The sequence below is a fragment of the Monodelphis domestica genome, chromosome 3 (assembly GCF_027887165.1).
Source record: "Monodelphis domestica isolate mMonDom1 chromosome 3, mMonDom1.pri, whole genome shotgun sequence".
In the NCBI taxonomy this organism is placed as follows: Eukaryota; Metazoa; Chordata; class Mammalia; order Didelphimorphia; family Didelphidae; genus Monodelphis; species Monodelphis domestica.
The window spans coordinates 417,609,278-417,629,641 of NC_077229.1; the positions used below are offsets into that span (position 1 = coordinate 417,609,278).

A 20,364-nucleotide genomic window follows, 5' to 3' on the forward strand; every position below is an offset into this window, starting at 1 on the left:
ACAGGGGGTGTCATAAGGAAATCACCAACTTTTAAAGAGAAATTAATGTAAATGTAAGCTGCTACTATAAGACAGCACACTTTCATTCTTCTCCTGTTCCTCAGTATCATACAAGATCATACACAGTGGGTTTTCAAACTTTTTGGTTTCAGGAACAATTTACACTCTTAAAAATCATCAAGAACCCCACAAGAGCTTTTGTTTATGTGAGTAATATTATCGATATTTACCCTGTTAGAAATTAAAATGTCTTAGTGCTATTATGACAATAATTTTTACTTTATGGATCCTCTTAACAGGTTCCCCAGACTGCTCATAAAAACTACTATATATTGAGGACAGTGAGAATGATATATCATTTGTTTGTTGATTAGTTATTAGAGTGTGTGATTAGAGAATTACCATGAATGAGTTCCAGTTAACTTATTTCTCCCAGTTGTACTTTAAAGATTTTCTATCTTTCATGGAGGAATAAAAAACTTTGTAATCTGCTAATTTTAGAGTTCAGGGCAAGGAGATGGCAAAGCACATTACATTTAGTCCTAAATCTGGTTTTAAAGGTAAACCAAATGTAGTCTTTGTAGGGTACAAGCAAGGCATCAAGAGGCCTTCCCTCTCCTAGACAAGGCAAACCTCTATATATACACCCAAGATCCCTCCTGACTTCTAAGCAGACTGTCCCCCATTATCATCCCTTCTCAGTTTCAATCTCTCCCTATCCATTGGCTCCTTCCTAGCCCCCTGAAAACAAGCCCTACACTGTACCTCATCAAAGGGTATGAATAAACAATTCTCAAAAGAATTGCAGGTTATTCTTCATCACATTAAAAAATGCTCCAAAACACCAATAACAGGAGAAAGGCAAATCAAAACAACCCTGACCACCTCACACCCAACTAACTGATAAAAATGACAAAAGATGGGAGTCAATGTGGTGGGGAAATAAGCACCCTAGTATCCTATTTATGGAGCTGGGAATTAGTATAATCATTATGGAATGCAATTTGAAATTATATAAATAAAGTAATATAGCCAGGTACTGTGACCCAGAGTTTCCAATGCTAGGCATTTACCTACCCCAAAGGAGATCACTGATTTAAAAAATAATAATAAAATCTCCATATAAAGCAAAATATTTTTGTTGTAGAAAAGAACTAGAAACAAAGTATATGTTCGTATATGGGGAAATAGCTAAATTTATTGTAGAACATAAATAAAAGGGAATATCACTGCCCCATAAGAAACAATGAATGTGGGTCAAGAAGGTAGCTCAAGTGGATTGAGAGTCAGGCCTAGAGATGGGATATCCTGGATTCAAATGTAACCTCAAACACTTCCTTGTTGAGTGACCCTGGGCAAGTCAATTAACCACCATTGCCTAGCCCTTACTGCTCTTCTGTCTTGGAACCACTACACAGTATTGATTCTAAAACAGAAGGTAAGGGTTTTTTAAAAAAATGAAAAATGAATGAATGAATGAATGAATGTGAAAAAAAGACAAAACATACAAAGTCTTATATGAATTAATACAAAGGAGTGAAAAAAGCTGAGTCAAGAAAGCAATATATAAAATTACTACAACAAAGCAAACTGAAAGAACCTCTACCAGAAAAGAATAAAAAATGAATGTTACAAGATCAGAAAAAACAAATATGAAGAGACATTTCCCCCCACTCATTGGCAGGGGTGGAAGGAGATCAACCTATAAAGTTATACCACATATATCTTTAGATTGTTTCATTGAATTGATGTGTTATTATTGGGTTTTGCTGCCTTGTTTTTATATTTTTAAATTATCTGTTATATGGAATGGCACTCTAGGAGAAGAAAAGGGATGGATACAGGGGAAAATCTAGGCATGACAAAAAAGATAGCAATAAAATTTATCTCTTAAAAAAAGATCCTCACCAACCCCTCCCCACCAAAGATCTTTCTTTGCTATTATGACCACCATGATACTTAAACCTCACTTTCATCCAAACTAGTCAAAAGAGGGAAGAAAACACACAGAAGCAGGTACAGAAATATATTTCATTCAACAAGAAAGGAGAGACGGAGGAAGGGAAATTAGAAGGAATGTAGATTAAGGGAGAGATTAGTCTTAAGCAAAACCAACTAAGGACATACAAAAATATTTATAGTGCTTTTTGAGATGGCAAAGAATGGTAATCTAAGATGGTGGCCATAAATTGGGGAATGGTTAAACAAGTTATCATATACATAAATATGGCAGACACTCTTGTGTTGAATTCTTATCTTTATAATGGCCAACCAAGATTCCAGGGGACTAATAATGAAACATGCTACCCTTCTATGGCTAGAAGGATGAAGAACTCGGAATACAGAATGAGGAAATCATGGTTTTTTGCACCTGGCCAATGAAGAAACTTGTTTTGATTGAGTAAACATTTTTGAAATAGCATTTTTTCTTGTATTCTCAGTAGAGAGTGTAATGTGAGATGGCTGATTTGGGCTGATTAAAATAATATTAGTCTTAATTTACCATATAGGTTCAAATTATAGGTTGTACTTTTTGCCTCCAAATCTGGTTTGTATAAAACCTGAGCTTAGCTTCTAAGTATTCTTTAAATGTTCAATAAATAATAACAAAAAAAAGACTTAGAAGGCAGTAATGACAGAAAATGTTTTACCCCTTACCTTCCATCTTAGAATCAATATTGCATTGGTTCCAAGGCAGAAGACTGGTAAAGGCTAGGCAATAATGGTTCTCAAACCACTAAGCCACCAAGCTGCCCCCTAAAAAAAAAAAAAATCTTTTTTTGAATTGAAAGAAATGGCTTTTTTTTTTTAACCTTTCACAGTAAGCACTTTTTAATATGGTAATTTTATATAACTGTTTATATAACAGTGCATACTTAAGAGTTATTTTCTCCCCTTTTGCAAGGATCTCATTTTTTAAAATAATACTCTCAAAATGCTTCTATAGTATTTATCCTTTCTTCTTTCAGAACAGTTTAGGCTTGAAAATGGACACACAGGGGTAGTTAGGTGGTACAATGGATAGAGAGCCAGATCTAGAGATGGGAGGAGGTTCTGAGTTAAAATCTGGCCTTGGGCACTCCTTAGCAGTATGACCCTGGGCAAGTCACTTAATTCCAACTGCCTACCATCCATTTTTTTAAAACCCTGACTTTCTATCTTAGAATTGATATTAAGTATCAGTTCCAAAGCAGAAGAGCAGTTAAGGGTTGTTGTTGTTTTTTTTTAATGGCTACATGTAAACTAGATTGGTAGATAATCTAGGCATGACATGTATGTTGGAACAAAAGAAAAATGAATATATAAAGTATCTGGTGTAAATTCTCTTTGACAAGTAGGTATAGTTTCACAATTCGCCAAAAGCCAAGTGGATGCCAAGTAAAAACTACGGAAAGAAAAGAGAAAGGCCAAGTCACACTGGTACCTCCCTGGCTACCATTATTGCTAAGGGTGTTATTGTCTTATAATTCCTAGAGAGCACTGGAAGAACAGGGTACAATGGAGCATTTAGGTAGCCCCCAACATGATCTCACCCTTATCATCATTATTTAAGAGATGAAATGTATCTCAATGGAATCAGTCACTTCATTATCTGCAATATAGAAATAGTAATCTCAAAACCAAACCAAAAAAAATTACTTTAAGGAAGATTTCCTAGGATGCAGGTAAATAGCACAAGAGAATACAAACTGACCTTGAGATGTCATCAGATAATTTATATCAAAGAATATAGGTCAACCATGCGGTAAATCAATGGAGATATTTCTATAGAGTCTTAAGGAAATAAAAATATAACATCATTCACTTCCTGACAAAATTGCACAAATTCATAAATTGCCAAAATTTACCACAAAGATGGTAAATTATTCTTTTTTGAAGGCATTTCTAAAGCAATCAACTATAGACAATTTTAATTTTAAAAAATCTATCTACTAATATGCTTACTTTTACATACTGACAAGTATCAAATGGACCCTACCAAACATGCTATTTCTTCCCACAATCTTTTCCCCTCTTCCTATGATTAACAATAAATGAAAGACAACTTACCATTGCTAGGTGAAATTAACCAATGATTTTTCTTTATTCTAAATGAAGTCTATAACTACTCAAATAAAGCACTCAAGCTCTTCTGAAGAAAAGACTCAAAGTTTAAATTAATATGGGGGAAATTACAAGAAAAGATTTCCTGAATTTTTTTCATTTGGAAAATGAAAAAATTATATTATTAATTATTAATTATATTATTAAGATGGGACTGTTAATTTTTACCTATCACTATGAAATAACATGGAATTCTAAATTTTGTATTTAATGAGTTATTTTTTAAAACTGAAACTATTGGCTTCCTTTTTTAATTGTAAAAACAAAGGGACTCAATTAACAATGTTAAAACACTCTGAAAGTCAAATTGAATTTTATTTCAACTTCAGTTTATTTACATGAATGCCTGTACATACACACACAATAGACCCACAAAAATTCTAAAAGCAAGACTAATATAACTCTTATAAGGGAAGAGGTGATTATTAAAAGAAAACACGGTTTCATCAAAATATATCATGCCAAAGTAACCTCAGTTCTTTTTCTGACAAGGATATTAAACTGACAAAGTGACAATAAAAACCTGTTAAGAATCAAGAGTTGTCTAAAAACAAGTTGGGGTGCCTTGGGAAGCAGTAGCTTCCTCCTTAGTGGAAGTCTCAAAGCAGGGGCTAGAGGACCACTTGTTGGTTAAATTAAGACCTCTTCAAGTCTATGTTGATCTAGATGATCACTGAGGTCTCACAACTTTGAGAATCTACAAAAACAAGGAGAGATTGGGCTCTACCCATAGGTAGCTCTGGAGTTTCCTGATATTTAAAATGAAATGGTTGGATTACATTATTTCTAACAATCCTTTTAGCTCTAAATTGCTGGGTTTTGGTTCACTTAATTAAAAATGTTTCTAGAATTGATACTTGTAAACCTTAAAATTTCTTAGACTTATAAATGTTGGAAATTTCACCATTGGGAAATTTCATACTTGAAAAATTTCCTATTGATAGTGGGAACTCTATTGGAATGTGAACCCCATTGGCATGGGAGGTTCCTCCTCCTCCCTTCTTAAGATTACTTTAGGACAGAAACCTTTTGCTGAACAATGGAAAGGGCTTTGAAGGCTTAAGCATAGAACAAGAAGTTCTTTGAGTCATGATTGATTTTAGAATTGATACAATAGAGATACTTGGAATGACAGAACCAGGTCTTGGAAATTACAATCTCCACCCTACTCAGTCCTAACAGGATTTAGGAAGGGCTGCAGCATAGATCAAAATTTAATTATTCCAATCTCTACCCTACTCAGGGTAACAGGATTTAGGAAGGGCTGTAGCAAAGGATCAAGATTTAATTATTTGAGAATATGACCTTCAACAGACATGTGCAAAGCCACAGACCTCTGGGCGGTCCTGGGTTAAGCTAGAGCCACCAATGGCACAGGGAAGACATGGACAGTGATTGGTAGATGTGAGAACTGAGGGGAGGGAACTTGGATGGGTTCCTTAAAGATAGAGGGGTCTGAGGACTGAGGGTGGTTGGTTGGAGAGGTGGTGCTTTGAGAGTTGGCTCTGAAGGAAGCTGGAGGTGGAGGCCCCTGAGACTGTTTCTCCATTTTGGTCACGTGAGTAATAGGGACTGATCTCCTTTCTTTGCCCCAGCTATCTAAGGGCTTGGGCCTTTTGGCCCAGCCTAAACAGAAGGGGTATTTAAGCCCTATTCCCTTCTCTCCCCTTTTCTCTCTCCCTCTCTCTCTCTATCTCTAATACCTTTCTTCATCCTGTTTGTAATTAAACTCCATAAAAGGTTGACTGCTGACTTGAGTTTTCATTTAGGAATTACATAACTGAATTCCTTGGCGTCCTTAAATTAATATATGTCAGTCTTTTAAAGTGATTTCCTTGTCACATACTTTAAAGTAAATGATGTCATATATCAGGGAAGTGCATTAACATTTTTCCAGATCTAGTTTTACATAAGATTATTTCATCTGAAAATATAGCAAAATATCCCTAATCACCATAAGGTAATTGTGATTTATAGAGGATCCTTTGCTAGAAGTCCAAAGTTTTCAGGTTAAACTATCAATGTAAAGTGTGTGGAAAAATAATGTAGCATGATGAAGAGAATGTCAGACTTGGAGCCAGAAAAACCTAGATCAGACCTGCCTCAAGACCTCACTACATGAGTGATGGTAGACAAATCCCTTAACCTCTATGAGCTTCAATTTCACCTGTTGATTTGGAAATAATAGCATCTATTTCATTGTGCTAATATATGGTTCATAAGAGATACTACATAAAGATTTTTATAAACCACCATTTGATATGTAATTGTGAATAATAATTAATAATCTCTACATCTTGGAAGTGGAAGATTTAGAAGCCATCTTGTCCAGTTTCTTTCCCCCCAAAAAAAAAAAAAAAGCCCTCTCTTTCCCTGAAAGTCGACCAGCCCTTGCTTGAACACTGGTAGTGATTCTCTCAGAATTTTTCATAGAGTTAATAATAAGATCAAAAGCAAAAGTCCCACAAACAATAAAATATTCACAGCAATATTTCTGTGTTTGTAAAGAACTAGAAACAAAGTAGATGCCCATAAATTGGGGGATTAACCATTCCCCTGTACAAGTTGTAGTATATAGATATAATGAAAAAGGGCTGTGCTATAGGAAAAGATGAACATGATGAATTCAGAAAAATATGGGGAAATATGCAAAATAAAGTGTGAAATTGGGGAAACAAGCACAATAATTACAATATAAATGGAAAGAACAGCAACAAAACTGAAACCAAAAGCTGTGAAAATATCATAACTAAGTTTGTACCCTAATAAGAGATATGAGAAGGTACATCTCCTTTCTTTGCAAAGCTAGTAGACAGAATTTTCTTTGTTATTCTTTATTATAAGAGATGATTCTCTGGGAAGGGGAAAAGAGAATAGCATGATATATCTAAAACTGGAATTAGGATATTGGAGACCATTTAGTCCAACATCCTAAATTTTTCAGCTGATGAAAGAACTGAAGCAGAGAGGTTAAGTACTTCTCAAAGTCACATAAGTAGTAAACAGTTGACCTGTTCAAACTCAACCCCTCTAAAATAAGTAAAATTAACAGAACCAGGAAAACAACATATCCCACAGGTATCAAATATGAAGTCCACAACACTCCCCAGTAACTGAACCAGATTAAAATAATTGGGGGGGAAAGCATAATTGGGAAATATTTAACAAAATAAATAAAAACACATTAAAACAAATATTACATAAATTCCCAAGAGGAACAGATTAGTGGCCTTCATATCTTTTGACATCACTGATAAACATGATGATAATAAAACGTAAAAAAACTAATACTACATAATTATCTTGCCCAAGACACGTGTTGAGATTACATCCCTTTTTCCCTTCATTGCAAGTGGTCAAAAATTATAAATGTGCAGAAAGTGCTATGTAGCACTGTAGATAGAGTGCCAGACCTAGAGTCAGCAGGGCTTGGGTTCAAATTTGACCTCAGACACTTCCTAGTTGTGTGATCTTCGATACATCTCTTAACAATGATTGCCAAGCTCTTGCTGCTGTTCTGTCTAAGAATTGATACTAAAACAGAAGCTAAGACAGAAGATGTGTTAAAAAAAAAAAAGAAAGAATTATAGATGTGAAATCTTGAACAAATTTTGATTTGTTTTACTGAATTGCCTTTTTTCTCTTTTTTTTTAAATTTTTAAAAGAATGACACTGGGCAAGAGGGGACATGGATATTCTAAAATTAATCATTAGAAATAAAAAATAACAGTAAAAATGAGAATTTTTTTTATTGTCTTCATCTAATTTCTCACCACTGAATAAAGGTCCGTTACTGCACTCTAAAAAAATTTTTTAAATCATGATAAATGGAAGTGCATAAAGATTTAACTGGGCAAGACAGAAGTTGCCTTTAATATTACTTATATATATATATATATATTTATGTATGTATGTGTGTGTATGTGGTGGGGATGGTGAGTAAAAGTCCAGAAAGAAAGTATAAAGGGTGGTATGAAAGGCAAGAAGGGAAGAAAAGATCTCATCTCACATGAATATTTGATATCCAAGGGATGGAATTTTCAAGAGCTAAAAGATATTTATTAAAACAGTGAAAACAAACAAGAAAAAGAGATTAGAGACAAAAAAAAAACATGATAGCTTAAATAGGGTCACGAACAGCTTTCCTACCTAGACAAACAAAATTCTAATTTTAAAAAAAGAAATTATGGACCTGAATGGAATTGTAGAAAGGTTAGACGTGATAGACCTCTAATGACTACTAAATTGGAATAGAAAGGAATATACTTTTTTCTCTAGTGCCTTTAGAAAAATAACCATCTATTAAGACAGAAAAATGCTGACAACATATTCAAAAAAGCACAAATATTAAAGAAATATTTTACATTTGGTCACAGTGAAATAAAAACTACATTCAATAAATATTAATTATATTCAAATAAAGGCAATATTAAAAAATAATTGGAGGGTCACAAACACTAGAAGGGACATGGTAAAAACAGATGCATTGATACACTGTTAGAACTGTGAACTTATACCATACCCCCAAATAAATAAATTAAAAGAAAAAAGGCCTTATATGTACAAAAATATTTATAGCAGCTTTTTTTATCATAGTCAAAAACTAGAAACTAAGGGATAGCCCTATTGGCAAAAAAGCTAAACAAAATTGTGGCATATGAATGTAATGGAATATTATTATGCCATAAGAAATGATGAAATGGAGCATTTTAGAGGAAACTGAGATCTTTATAAACAGTGTGAAGTGAGAACTAGAAAAATAATTTATATAATGACAACAATATTACAGAGAAAAACAACTTAGAAAGGCTCTCCTAAAAGAGGTGATAAACTTGAAAAGGCAGAAAGAGACACATATTTTTAGACTTGGCTACTGTGGGAATCTGTTTTATTGGACCATTATGTTTTTATTTGCTTAATAGGAGAGCGGGGTGGAAGGAGCAAATAAGTAATTTTTTATTTTAATTTTTTAAAATTTAATTTAATTTTTTTTAATTTAGAAGAACAAAAGTTTAAGTTGGTCTAATTAGCCTAGAAAGAAAACTTGTATTCCTGGGGCAAAAATTGGATGGACTATATAAAGAACTATCACATATAATCCTTTTTCCCCCAGAATCCAAAGGCAATACTTTTATTCAACTGAAGACTAAGCCGTGAAAATAGCAAACTTAATTCCAAGGTTTGAAGTCTAATGTAAAAGCTTAAAGATGAAAGGAGTATAATTACTGAAAGAAAATATGAATGTCTGAATAATCTAAATATTACATATACAATGCTTAGTGAATGTTAGAATTGATAGGGACCTCAGACAGATAAGTAAGTAAGAAAAGTGACTCCTCCAAAAAGCTATTAAGTGGGAGAGTTAGGATTCAAATCCACAACCTCAAAACTACCCAAGAAGAGTGAAATTTTTATCCAACTAAATACAAGAACCTCAAAATTTCTTCATATTGTAATAAAATTTTATATATACCTCACTGTAATTCAGCTAACATATACTGAGTGCCCAAGATGTGCTAGACACAGCATCAGAGGGTCAAAGATTTAGAGCTGGGAGCTTAGATGCAATCAGAGTAGGAAAAAGAGGGATTATGAGGAAAGGCCAGGATGATCTGGTGCACAACCTCTAAGGAACATCACCCCCTCCTCCATTAAAAAATCATACATTTTATCATTACATGTTGGCTTTGAAAAGGCAAACCAATGGGCAAAACAAGTAATCTTGAGTCTGATACAACATTCTTTAATTCAATTACTACTGGTTAAGTAGATGTCATTGGCTTTTTAACAACTCTTTAATTATTATTATTATTAATAAGCTACTCATAGTTGTATAATACTTTAAAGTTAACAAAGCCTTCTACAACAACCCTGTGAGGTAGAGATGCAAGAATTATCTTCATTTTATAGATGGGGAAACAAACTTGGAAAAGTTAATTTACTTGCTCGTGGTCACATTACTAAGCTAGTAAGCAGCTGAGGTGAGACTTAAACTCAGATCTTTAGACATCAAGTCCAGCACTCCATTACAAAAATAGATCCGTTCAAGAGTTAACTTGTATTAAAAATGTGAAATAATATCATAGGATATTACAGTGTAGTGGTTTTTGTTGTTGTTGTTTTTTTAACAAAGCAAGTTGGAGAAAGGAAAACTTTCTCCCTATAGGCACTGGACTTAAACACTGATTGATATGTAAATGGCATTCTACCAATGACAGTTTCTCAATCAACTAGCAATAATTAGGAAGCTCTTGTGTGCCATGAAAAGTACCAAATCCTAGAGATACAAAGAAAGAAAAAACAGTCCCTGCTCTCAAGGATTTGGCAATCTAAAGGAGGAGACAACATGCAACAACTACATAGAAGCAAGATATATACAGGATAAATTGAGGGGTAGTCTCAGAGAGAAGGCATTAAAATTATAGACAGGGAAAGGCTTCTTCCAGATAGAAGATGGGACTTTAACTGAGGCTTGAAGTAAGCCAAGAGAAGCTAGGAGGTGAATTAGAATCCTATTATTATTTATAGCATTTATGGAAAATAATAAAACAATGAGCATGTCAAAGTAAATTTTGAGTAGTCTACTATGCTCAAAATGGCAGAAAGACTGACAATTTTTGTAATGTACTGGAAAGAACAGTGGATTTCAACTCTCCAGCACCTGGTATGGTGCCTGGCATACAGTAAGTACTTAGACCTTAATGCTGACATATAATACCATTCAAATTCTTCTACTTATCAGTTGCTACTTTACCTCCCAGAGCCTCAGTTTCCTTATATGTAAAATAAGTTTAAAAGTATTTGCACTTGAATCAGAGAAATGCAAATCAAAACAACTCTGACATATCACCTCACCCTAGCAGGTTGGCTAACAGGTCAGCAAAGGAAAATAATGAATGCTGGAGGGGCTGTGGCAAAGTCAGGACATTAATGCATCCAACCATTCTGGAGGGCAATTTGGAACTATGCCCAAAGGGCGATAAAAAACTGTCTGACCTTAGATCCAGCCATAGCACTGCTGGGTTTGTACCCCAAAGAGATAATAAGGAAAAAGACATGTACAAGAATATTCATAGCTGCGCTCTTTGTGGTGGCCCAAAATTGGAAAATGAGGGGGTGTCCATTGATTGGGGAATGGCTGCACAAATTGTGGTATCTGTTGGTGATGGAATACTATTGTGCTCAAAGGAATAATAAACTGGAGGAATTCCATGGGAACTGGAATGACTTCCAGGAATTGATGCAAAGTGAGAGGAGCAGAACCAGGAGAACACTGTACACAGAGACTGATACACTGTGGTACAATTGAATGTAATGGACTTCTCCATTAGTGACAATGCAGTGATCCTGAACAACCTGGAGGGATCTATGATAAAGAATACTATCCACATTCAGAGGAAAAACTGTGGGAGTAGAAACACAGAAGAAAAACAACTGCTTGAATAAATGGGTTGAGGGAATATGGTTGGGGATGTAGACTCTAAATGAACATCCTAGTACAAATACCAACAACATATGAAATAGGTTTTGACCAAGGACACATGTAATACCCAATGAAATTGTGCAATGGCTACAGGAAGGGTGGGGAAGGGGAGGGAGGCAAATAATATGATTCTTGTAACCACGGAATAATGTTCTAAATTGACTAATAATTAATTTAAATTTTAAAAAAATTAAAAATAAAAGTATTTTACTTGGAACAGCTAGGTGACACAGTGGATAGAGTGCTAGGTCTTGAGTCAGGAGAACCTGAGTTCAAAACTAGCCTCAGACACTTCCTCAATGTGTGACACTAGAAAAGTCACTAAACCCCAACTGTCTAGTCCTTACTCCTTTTCTGCCTTGGAACTGACACTCTGCATTAATTCTAGAAAAGAAATAGTATTTATACTACATGTAAAAAGCATTTAGTAAATTATAAAGTGCCAGATAAATGAGCTATTATTTTTAATAAACTTCTAGATTGAAGGGACACAAGTCCACCCAAAGCCTTCTTTTATAGATAGCAGAACCTAGACTTCACAGCTAACTTCATTTTGCTTTTGCCAGGTTTCAACTCCACAGAACAAAATTGACATCTCCCAACCCCCCTGTATCAGGTACACCCTGAAGTCCTTTTGCAGCTTCTTCTTGTGTTATCTTCTGTCAATATTTATCTTTTCTTAATTTCCTCATTGGCACCTCAGCACAGTTCCAGGCACACAGTAGGCACTTAATAAATGCTTATTCAATAATGTTTGTTCTAAGGAAATCTATCAAGAGAAAAAGGAAGGCAGCAAAATAAAACTTATGTGAATCAGCTTCTCAAACAAAAAGTCCTACAAAGGTCCCTAGACCTCTCTAAACATTTCTCCAAGGTGCCTATCCAACTTTAATTTCAAGAAGCCCCACTAAATTATAGGCTTCTAATGACAATTCCTTCACTTTCTGATTTGTTCCAAACTTCGTTTTTGTCATTTTTGATCACTCTATTCTCCTGAATAGTCTCTTTTTAAATTTTTTTGTGGCACTGTTCCTCAATCTCCTCTGTTGGGTCTTCAAAGAGGTCACATCAATTAATCATGGATATTCTCCAAAGCTTTATCCAGAGACTTCTTTTATCTAAATACTGTTATTACCTCACTTGGTGATCTCATTTGTTATCACAGGTTTAATTATTCTTTAATTATTCTTCATGAAGATGACTTCTAGACCTATAAATATGGTCTAATATATTCTCTTTCCTAGAGCTCCAGTCTCACATCACCACCTGACTTGTGGATATCTCAAACTGAATGTCCTGTAGACATCTCAAACAATGGATCTAAACAGAAATCTTTCTCTTCCTCCAAAAACTCTCCCCTGATATCCAACTTTCCTATTACTGCTAAGGATACCAACATTTTCCCAGTCACCATGGTCTGAAATCTCAGTATCATCCTTAACCCTCACTCCACTTAACCAATCAGTCAACAAGCCTCATCAATTGTATCTTCCACACATCTAATATTTACATCCCCTTCTCTCCACTTACATAGCAGCCTCCCTAATACAGAACTTATAAGATCACACATGGACTAATACAACAGCCTTCTGACTGGTATTCCAAGCTCAGTTCTTTCCCAACTCCAATCCATCCACTCAAAATGATTTTTTTAAAAGCATGGTTCTAAACATAACATCTCCTAATAAATTCCAGTGGTTTCCTATTGCCTCTAGAATAAAATAATATCTTCTGCTATTTAAAGGACTTCATAACCAAAAGCCATGTCAGTTTTCCACTACTTTTACATTTTACTATCCTCTACTCCATAATCTAGCCGTACTTGCTGATCTTCTGTCTCCCAAATTCTCCCATTCCTGACATGCTCTCCATCTTTCCCTCTGAGATTATTCTTCTATTTAATACTTTGTATGTGCATAATTATATGCTCTCCCCTAAAAAGTAAACCCCCTAGGGCCACTTTTTGCCTTTCTTGATATCCTTAGCACTTAGTACAGTGACTTAGACAAGGTAAGGGCTTAGAAAATGCTTACTGATTGACCCATTTGTCCTTTTGAAAGCAGATTTTGAACCTGTCAGTCATCTTCCTTCCTCTTGTAGATACTTTCTCATCTTTCAGACTTTGTCATACTGACTTCTCCTGGTTTTCTTTCTGCCAGTCTTAGTTCTGTCTCCTTTGATGATGATCTCCATTATATATTTCCTGCCCACTAAGCTGGAGGCATCAACCAAAACTCTATTGTGGACCTTCTCCCTTGGTGCTTTCATCAGTTCCAATGAGTTCAATTATTTTCTCTTTACACAAATGACTCCTCAATTTATATATTGTACCCTAGGTTCCCCTCCTGAACTCCAGTCCCATTATTACCAACTGCCTATTAGGCATCATCTATAACTGGATGTTCCTCAAGGCTACCAAATTCCAAATGTTAAAGCCAGAAATCATGACAACCTCCCCACAAAAAAAAAAAGTTCCTCCATTAAAATTTCACATTTCTGGGGGCAGCTGGGTGGCTCAGTGGATTGAAAGCCAGGCCTAGAGATGGGAGGTCCTAGGTTCAAATCTGGCCTCAGACACTTCCCAGCTGTGTGAACCTGGGCAAGTCACTTAACCTCCATTGCCTAGCCCTTACCACTCTTCTGCCTTGGAACCAATATTCAGTATTAATTCCAAGACGGAACATAAGGGTTTAAAAAAAAATTTTCCCATTTCTGTATGGACAAAAAAAAATCCATCCTTCTCAGTCATGTAGTGTTCCCAATCTTGGGCTCATTTTTGAATTCCCTCTGTCAAATCCCTCACATCCATACAATTAAACTTATTAATTTTCTCATATCTATTCCTCTCTGTTCATATGGGCACAACTATAAGCCCTTCACTTCCTTCCTCTCCAATTCCTATTACAAAGCTGCTAAAATAATCTTTCAAAGCCATAGACCTGACCATGTCACTCACTCAAAAATCTTCAGTGGCACGTTTTTGCTTCTAGGATGAAATAAAATTTTTCAGTCTGACATTTAAAGCCCTCCACAAACTTCTACTTCTCTAGTCTTGTTTTGTTTTGTATTACTCCCCCCCTTCTTGATGGCATGGACATTGTACCCCCAAAATTATAGAAGTACTTCATGCAAGTTGTAAGCAAGGAAATTCCTTTGCTCCCTTACATCCTTGTGACTACTAACCCAAACTATCTGATAACTGATAAAACCCTGAGAGGATTATCCTCCTTGGATGGTCCTTTAGATGAGATGAACAGAGAGATATGCCTCTAGGCTATGCCTTGATACCATCAGGTTGTATCTAAGAGATCTACCTGTCATGTTCCCTGAACTATGAGGGTCACCCTCTATGTCTTCAGGCAAACCCCAGTCAGATGACCAAATTCGCTCCCCACCCCTCACCTCCCCCAAGCCTCAGTGCATGCCACTCTAGAGTCACATCTTCACTGTTGTAAAGAGTATAAAGACCCCACAATTAATGTCATTTGGGAGACAGCTTTCCATCTGTGCTATCCCCCCCTAGGAGGCAGTTTTCCACCTATGCTGTCCTCCTGGCCAGATTCAACATTACCTTCTAAATTAATAAATTTGTCTTTTTATTTTTAAGCTAAGTTTCCAAATCTTGCATTATTGCAAAGGGTACCCTTCAGGAACCTGGGGAGGTGGAGTCACCTCAAGCCCCCCACAACAATGTTAAGTCTACATTTCAGACAAACTGACCTACCCTAACAAACACTCCATTTCCTATTTCCATTCTGTCTCCTTCCTCACTTTCAATGGTTAAAATCTTTACTTCCTTCAAAACACAGCTCAAAAACTTTTCCTCATTCCCCCCAGCTCTTAATGCTTTCTCTCTCCTCAGTTACCTTATCACAGACCACATCCCTAAAACACCTAATTCCCTGTAATAAACATACAAAATGGGGATTAATGAATGTTTGTTAAATTGAATACCAAACCACAATTTAAATGAATGAAAAAGAATGTCAGCTACTAGTTGGCATGACCACCATTATTGTTTTCCATATAAACTTGGCAATGAGAAAGTTAAAATTATCTGGCTCCAGATTTCTATCATGAACACATTTATTCTCTTCTCTATTTGGAAAATTCTTTCAGAGCAGACATGGGAACAGGATAAACACACTGGATGGATACTCTCTGTATCTGGAAAATTTTGGAGAAACCATTGAAACACAACTAAGAAGATCTACACCACTGGAGGGACTGTCATTACCCTATATCATGGATCATTAAAGTATATTGAACCAGATACACACACACAAAATTTCAAAAATTCAAAACCCTAACCAGTTTACCACAAAAGTCTAATCTAACCAAGAGAATCCTGTTAAGATCATCTTAAACAGATAAACAGAGGTTCCAAATTTGTGAAGCCCTACACTGCTGGGAAGTCCAGGAATGCCTAAGGTAGCCCATTCCATTTTGGTACCACAAAAGCAAAAATGAAGTATAAAAATGGACCCCTTTTACCTCAGAATTTTTTTGTGGGACAGAGGTCTGGAAAAAGTTCTTGAATGCATCCCACACAAACCATGCTACAAAGTTTAATTGCCACTGCTTTCCCTCCATTGGTGGTACTTTCACCTCAAGGAGCTTCAGGTAAGAATAAAGGCAGATGGCACCTGAGAGTCAAACTGATTCCAGGCAAAAGAGACTAGGAAATATTAAGCCGTGGACAGAGTTCAAGGGATGGGAAACAAGTGAACCAAGAGGAGGTCCCCAAAGCAAAGAAGCATATGTTTAGGGTGGAATAAATTTTACTCTTTTTAGAGGGAGAGAAATCAGCCTAGGGCCTGGAGAGGGGGAAGGAGCTAAACGTCAGGGGTTTAAGGGTCAAGTTTTTGTTCTAGGTCAAAAACTAGAAAGACAGTGGGAATGATGAGGCCTGGGGAAAGAGAACTAGATTAATAGAATTCAAAAACTCCAGTAAAAGAAGGAAAATGAGTGACTTACAACAGTGAAGGAAGGCCCCAGTGAGTTTGGAAGTCAGAGCCCCTTACAGAGTTTGATAAGGAAACGAAAGGAGGAGAGATTGATGATGGGGTACAGGGCCTGTGGCAATGGGGAGTGGGTTTTTTTTTTTAAAAGACTGCGGCCTACAGACAGGGTCGAGACAAGAAGAGACTTTTGAGGGTAGCCCTCGGGCTTTGGCTGGGGGAAAGGGGGAGGGGCGGGGGAACCGGTGGGAGCTGCGACAGTGGGTTAAGTTTGATTCTTAACTTGGGGGAGGACAAATTGATTCCACTTCTTGGGGTGAGGGTGAGAAAGGAAGAAGAAAGGTCTGTGGCCTGAAATGAGGGAAGGGGAGGGGAGAGGGAGGGAGGGGAATGAAGGGCAAGGGTTGGGAGGGAGAAGGGGGAGAGGGAAGGGGAGGAGACCCGCGTCTGGGACTAGAAGATACCACAGGACCCGGTAAATGAATAAGAAAGAAACTGAGTGACTGAGAAGAGTAAAAAGAGAGCAGTGGTCTCTGATTGGGAGGAGAGCCGGGCCGGAGGAGACTGGGGGGCCGAGAATCGAGGTGTGGGATTGGGGGAAAGAAGGCGGGACAACCAGGGTCTGTGATTGGAAGAGGGGACAACGGAGTGGGGAGGGAGTGATCTGTTATTGGGGGGACCTGGGGGACTAGGTCTGTGATTGGAGGGCATGAAAGGGTAGAGATCTGTGTTGGGGTGGGGGAGAAGGGCTGGGATCTGGGATTGGGGGAGTTGAGAAAGGGTCGCGGGCTGTGATTGGAGGGTGAGAGTCTGGGATTGGGGCACGGAAGGGCCGGGGTCTGGGATTGGGAGGTGGTAGGAGGCCCGAAATTGGGCCAGAAGAAGGGTCACAGTTCCGTGACGACAGGGGGTGGGGTAGCGTCTATGACGCGCCGTAGTTGTGGGGTGGCAGGGGCCCTCTGGAAGAGGAGGGAGACGCATAATGAGGAAGACGTAAATCCGCAGAGACCTTACCTTGGTTTTAGCCCGGCTGGCCTTGGCCTTGGTCCGACGCGGGGGCCTCGCCGCCTCGGCCATGTTTCCAGCTTCTGCTCTGACCCGGGTTTGTTATTGTCAAAATGCTACCCCACGCACAACCCTCTTCGGTTTCCGGCCTCGGTCACGTGGCTTGTGCCTCCACCAATCCCTTAGGAGGGGTAGGACCTGTGCGCCCTACCGACAGTGGTAAAAAGCCAACTACATCCCGCTGGCGGCCCTTTTCCCTAGAGGAACCAGAGTCCACGGGTTTCACACCTTCCTCCAGTGACCCAGATTTGTCCTGGTTCGGTGAGAAGTGCCTTGGGGGAGGGGAGGGGAGGAGAGAGACAGGCGCATGCGTCTGGCGCTTCCTTCCAGCCTCCATCCATCCCCTGGTACCTGGAGAGAGGCTGTCCCGGCTGTCCTTGAACTCCAGTGCTGAGGTGCCCACGATCCCGTGAGGCTGCCTATTCCCTTTTGGAATCGCCTTCATCTCATTTGTATTCATAGAGACGTCCCAAGTGAGGAAACTCCCTTTACTAGTACAGGTCGGCGCCTCGTCAGCCATCTATCTAGTCTTGTCGAAATGCCAGGACTCCAAAAGACCTGCTTCAGGATCTTCCAGCCAGCAAGTATCTAAGGCAGGATTTGAACCTATGCCTTTCTCTGGCCTCTTTTTTTTTTTTAGCCCAAAATTGGCTTCTCAGATTCTTCTGTTCCTTCAATGTGGTCACTCTCACCTGAAGATCTTGGGGCTGGTGTAGCCAAATTTCTTACCATTGTAAAGTCAATCAACTGTCCCTCTCATCCTAAGCCCCCAGGTCATCTAGAATGGTATATAAGTTCCCCAAACTCTTTTGTTCCTTGGAGTCGGTATCTAGTGTGGTGGCACTCCCAGGGATAATAAATATCCCCAGAGTCCAGGGTGTAAACCCTATAAAAGTTGTGGCGCCAGATTCTGAGTAAAGGGCCAAATATTGGACTTATACCTTTCCTGATTAAAGATTTGGATTTTCTGACTACTTTGGTAGTTCTGCGTTATTTCGATGTTAACAGTATACTTTACTATTAATTATTTTGAGTTTGTTAGTATTTGTCCACATCACCCCTACTAATACTATTGTGTATCTATAGTAGACTTTAATGCTATTGTATACTTTATATTATATATTTTTTATATTGTAGACCAACTTTAATACCATTGTATATGTTGTATACTGATTTAGATGCTATTATACTGTTATATACTTACTTTACTATTACTTTGAGTGTATTAGTATATGTCTTCTAGTCCCTCCATATAGAATATAAGTTCCTGGGTGTATGCTGTGCATGTAGTAAACACATAATATGCCCTACCTATTAGTTGAGACCTGCCAGAGTTTGCACTTTTCCTAGCACTGCCCTCCTTCACAACCAGGACCACCTTCATTAGAAACATTCGTAAACATGCAGGGCAAATGCTGGTACTTAGGGCCTAGTTAGAGCCTAGTAGCTCTTCTGAGCCTTTTCAAACTTTCTCAAACCTTTCATGGCTCTCCCTCCCCCTATACTCTCAGCTGAGAATGTTGCCTCATTTTACAGAAAAAAACAGACCTTTTATCTTGATTTCCCTCTTCTCCCATTTTCCCTATCTCCTATCATTCATCTGCCACCATCTGCTCCTTCACTCCTATCTCACATATTAGGTTGATCTTTCACTTTAACCTAAGCCAACCCCTCCACCTGCTCAAGCAATCTCACTCCATCATCTACAGCAGATTGCTCCCTCTAAACTGTACCTAAATCTTAAAGGCTGCTTCAAGATCAAAATCTTATGATTTCCTTTGTGAAGAGGGAGATCAAAAAGTGTTACAGATTTATTTTTCTTCTACTTGGAATTTTTACACATAAGACTTTGATAGTCTATATTTTCATCCCAAAATTTTTCTTTTCTTTTGGATTTTCTGATGTCTTTTTAATATCTCTTGCCAATTGATTCATATACCTCATACCTCAGCCATGCATCCCTAACTGATTCTGAATCTTTCAATCACCCACAACACGGGGGAATGTAAAAAAAAATCATTATTTAAATTGCAAAGTTTAAATTCCTTTTGAGAAGAATTTTAGGTAAAGAAGATGCTACCTCTCTGAATCCAGAACTGAACTGTTGGAGAAGCCACCAGGAAGAAGCCTCCAGACCACAAATTGCACAAAATTGAACTTTGGGTGTGGTTAATGAACATTTATTTGCATGCATACTTTCATGCCAAAGGGGACTGCCCCCTAACTGGCTTTCTGTCAATGCGTCCAGTAATTATTGGTTTTATTCTTTTCTTTCTCTTATCCTCAAATTATTGTAATCTTTAAATTGATTATGTTTTCATGATCCTTTGGAAAAAAATTATTTTTTTTTGCAAATGATCACACGAGGGAATGTAAAAAATAGACTCAAATACAGGACTACAATCCCCATGAGCCTTTGCTCCACTTCCCCAGAATGCCTTGTAATCTCACCTGGGCCGAGATCGAGAAGGTATTTAAGCTGATTCAATGGCTTTTGAGGGCTCTCTTGGCTCTTTTTGGACTTCCTTTTTGGAGCAGGCGGGCTCTTGCGTGATGTGAGGTTATTTGGTCTAGGCCTCTGGCCTAGGCACATATGTCTTACTTGTATATTCTTTAATCTTTAACCTTTAATAAACCTCTAAAAAATATAATACTCCTTGCAGAGAGAAACTAATTTCTACCTGCCTCAGTCTCCCCATCTCCCCTAAATTTTAACTGTTACAAAGGCCAGAGGAAAAGATTCCAAATTCC

General features: G+C 37.6%; 1 protein-coding gene across 5 annotated transcripts in view; it reads right to left on the reverse strand.

Moving 5' to 3' along the window:
* Positions 1-20,256, reverse strand: part of EPG5 (ectopic P-granules 5 autophagy tethering factor) — a 171,946-nt gene extending 151,690 nt beyond the window's left edge. For 2 of the 5 annotated variants that reach the window (XM_007486619.3, XM_056824380.1), the window contains exon 1: positions 17,563-20,256. In XM_007486619.3, the coding sequence (XP_007486681.1) occupies positions 17,563-17,625 (63 nt within the window). In that variant the 5' untranslated portion in view covers positions 17,626-20,256. Of the gene's footprint in view, positions 1-16,081; positions 16,543-16,564; positions 17,254-17,562 lie in introns of those variants that run through there. The other 3 variants (XM_056824379.1, XM_056824378.1, XM_056824381.1) reach the window with 2 other exon arrangements.
* Between the last annotated feature and the right edge of the window lie 108 nt (positions 20,257-20,364).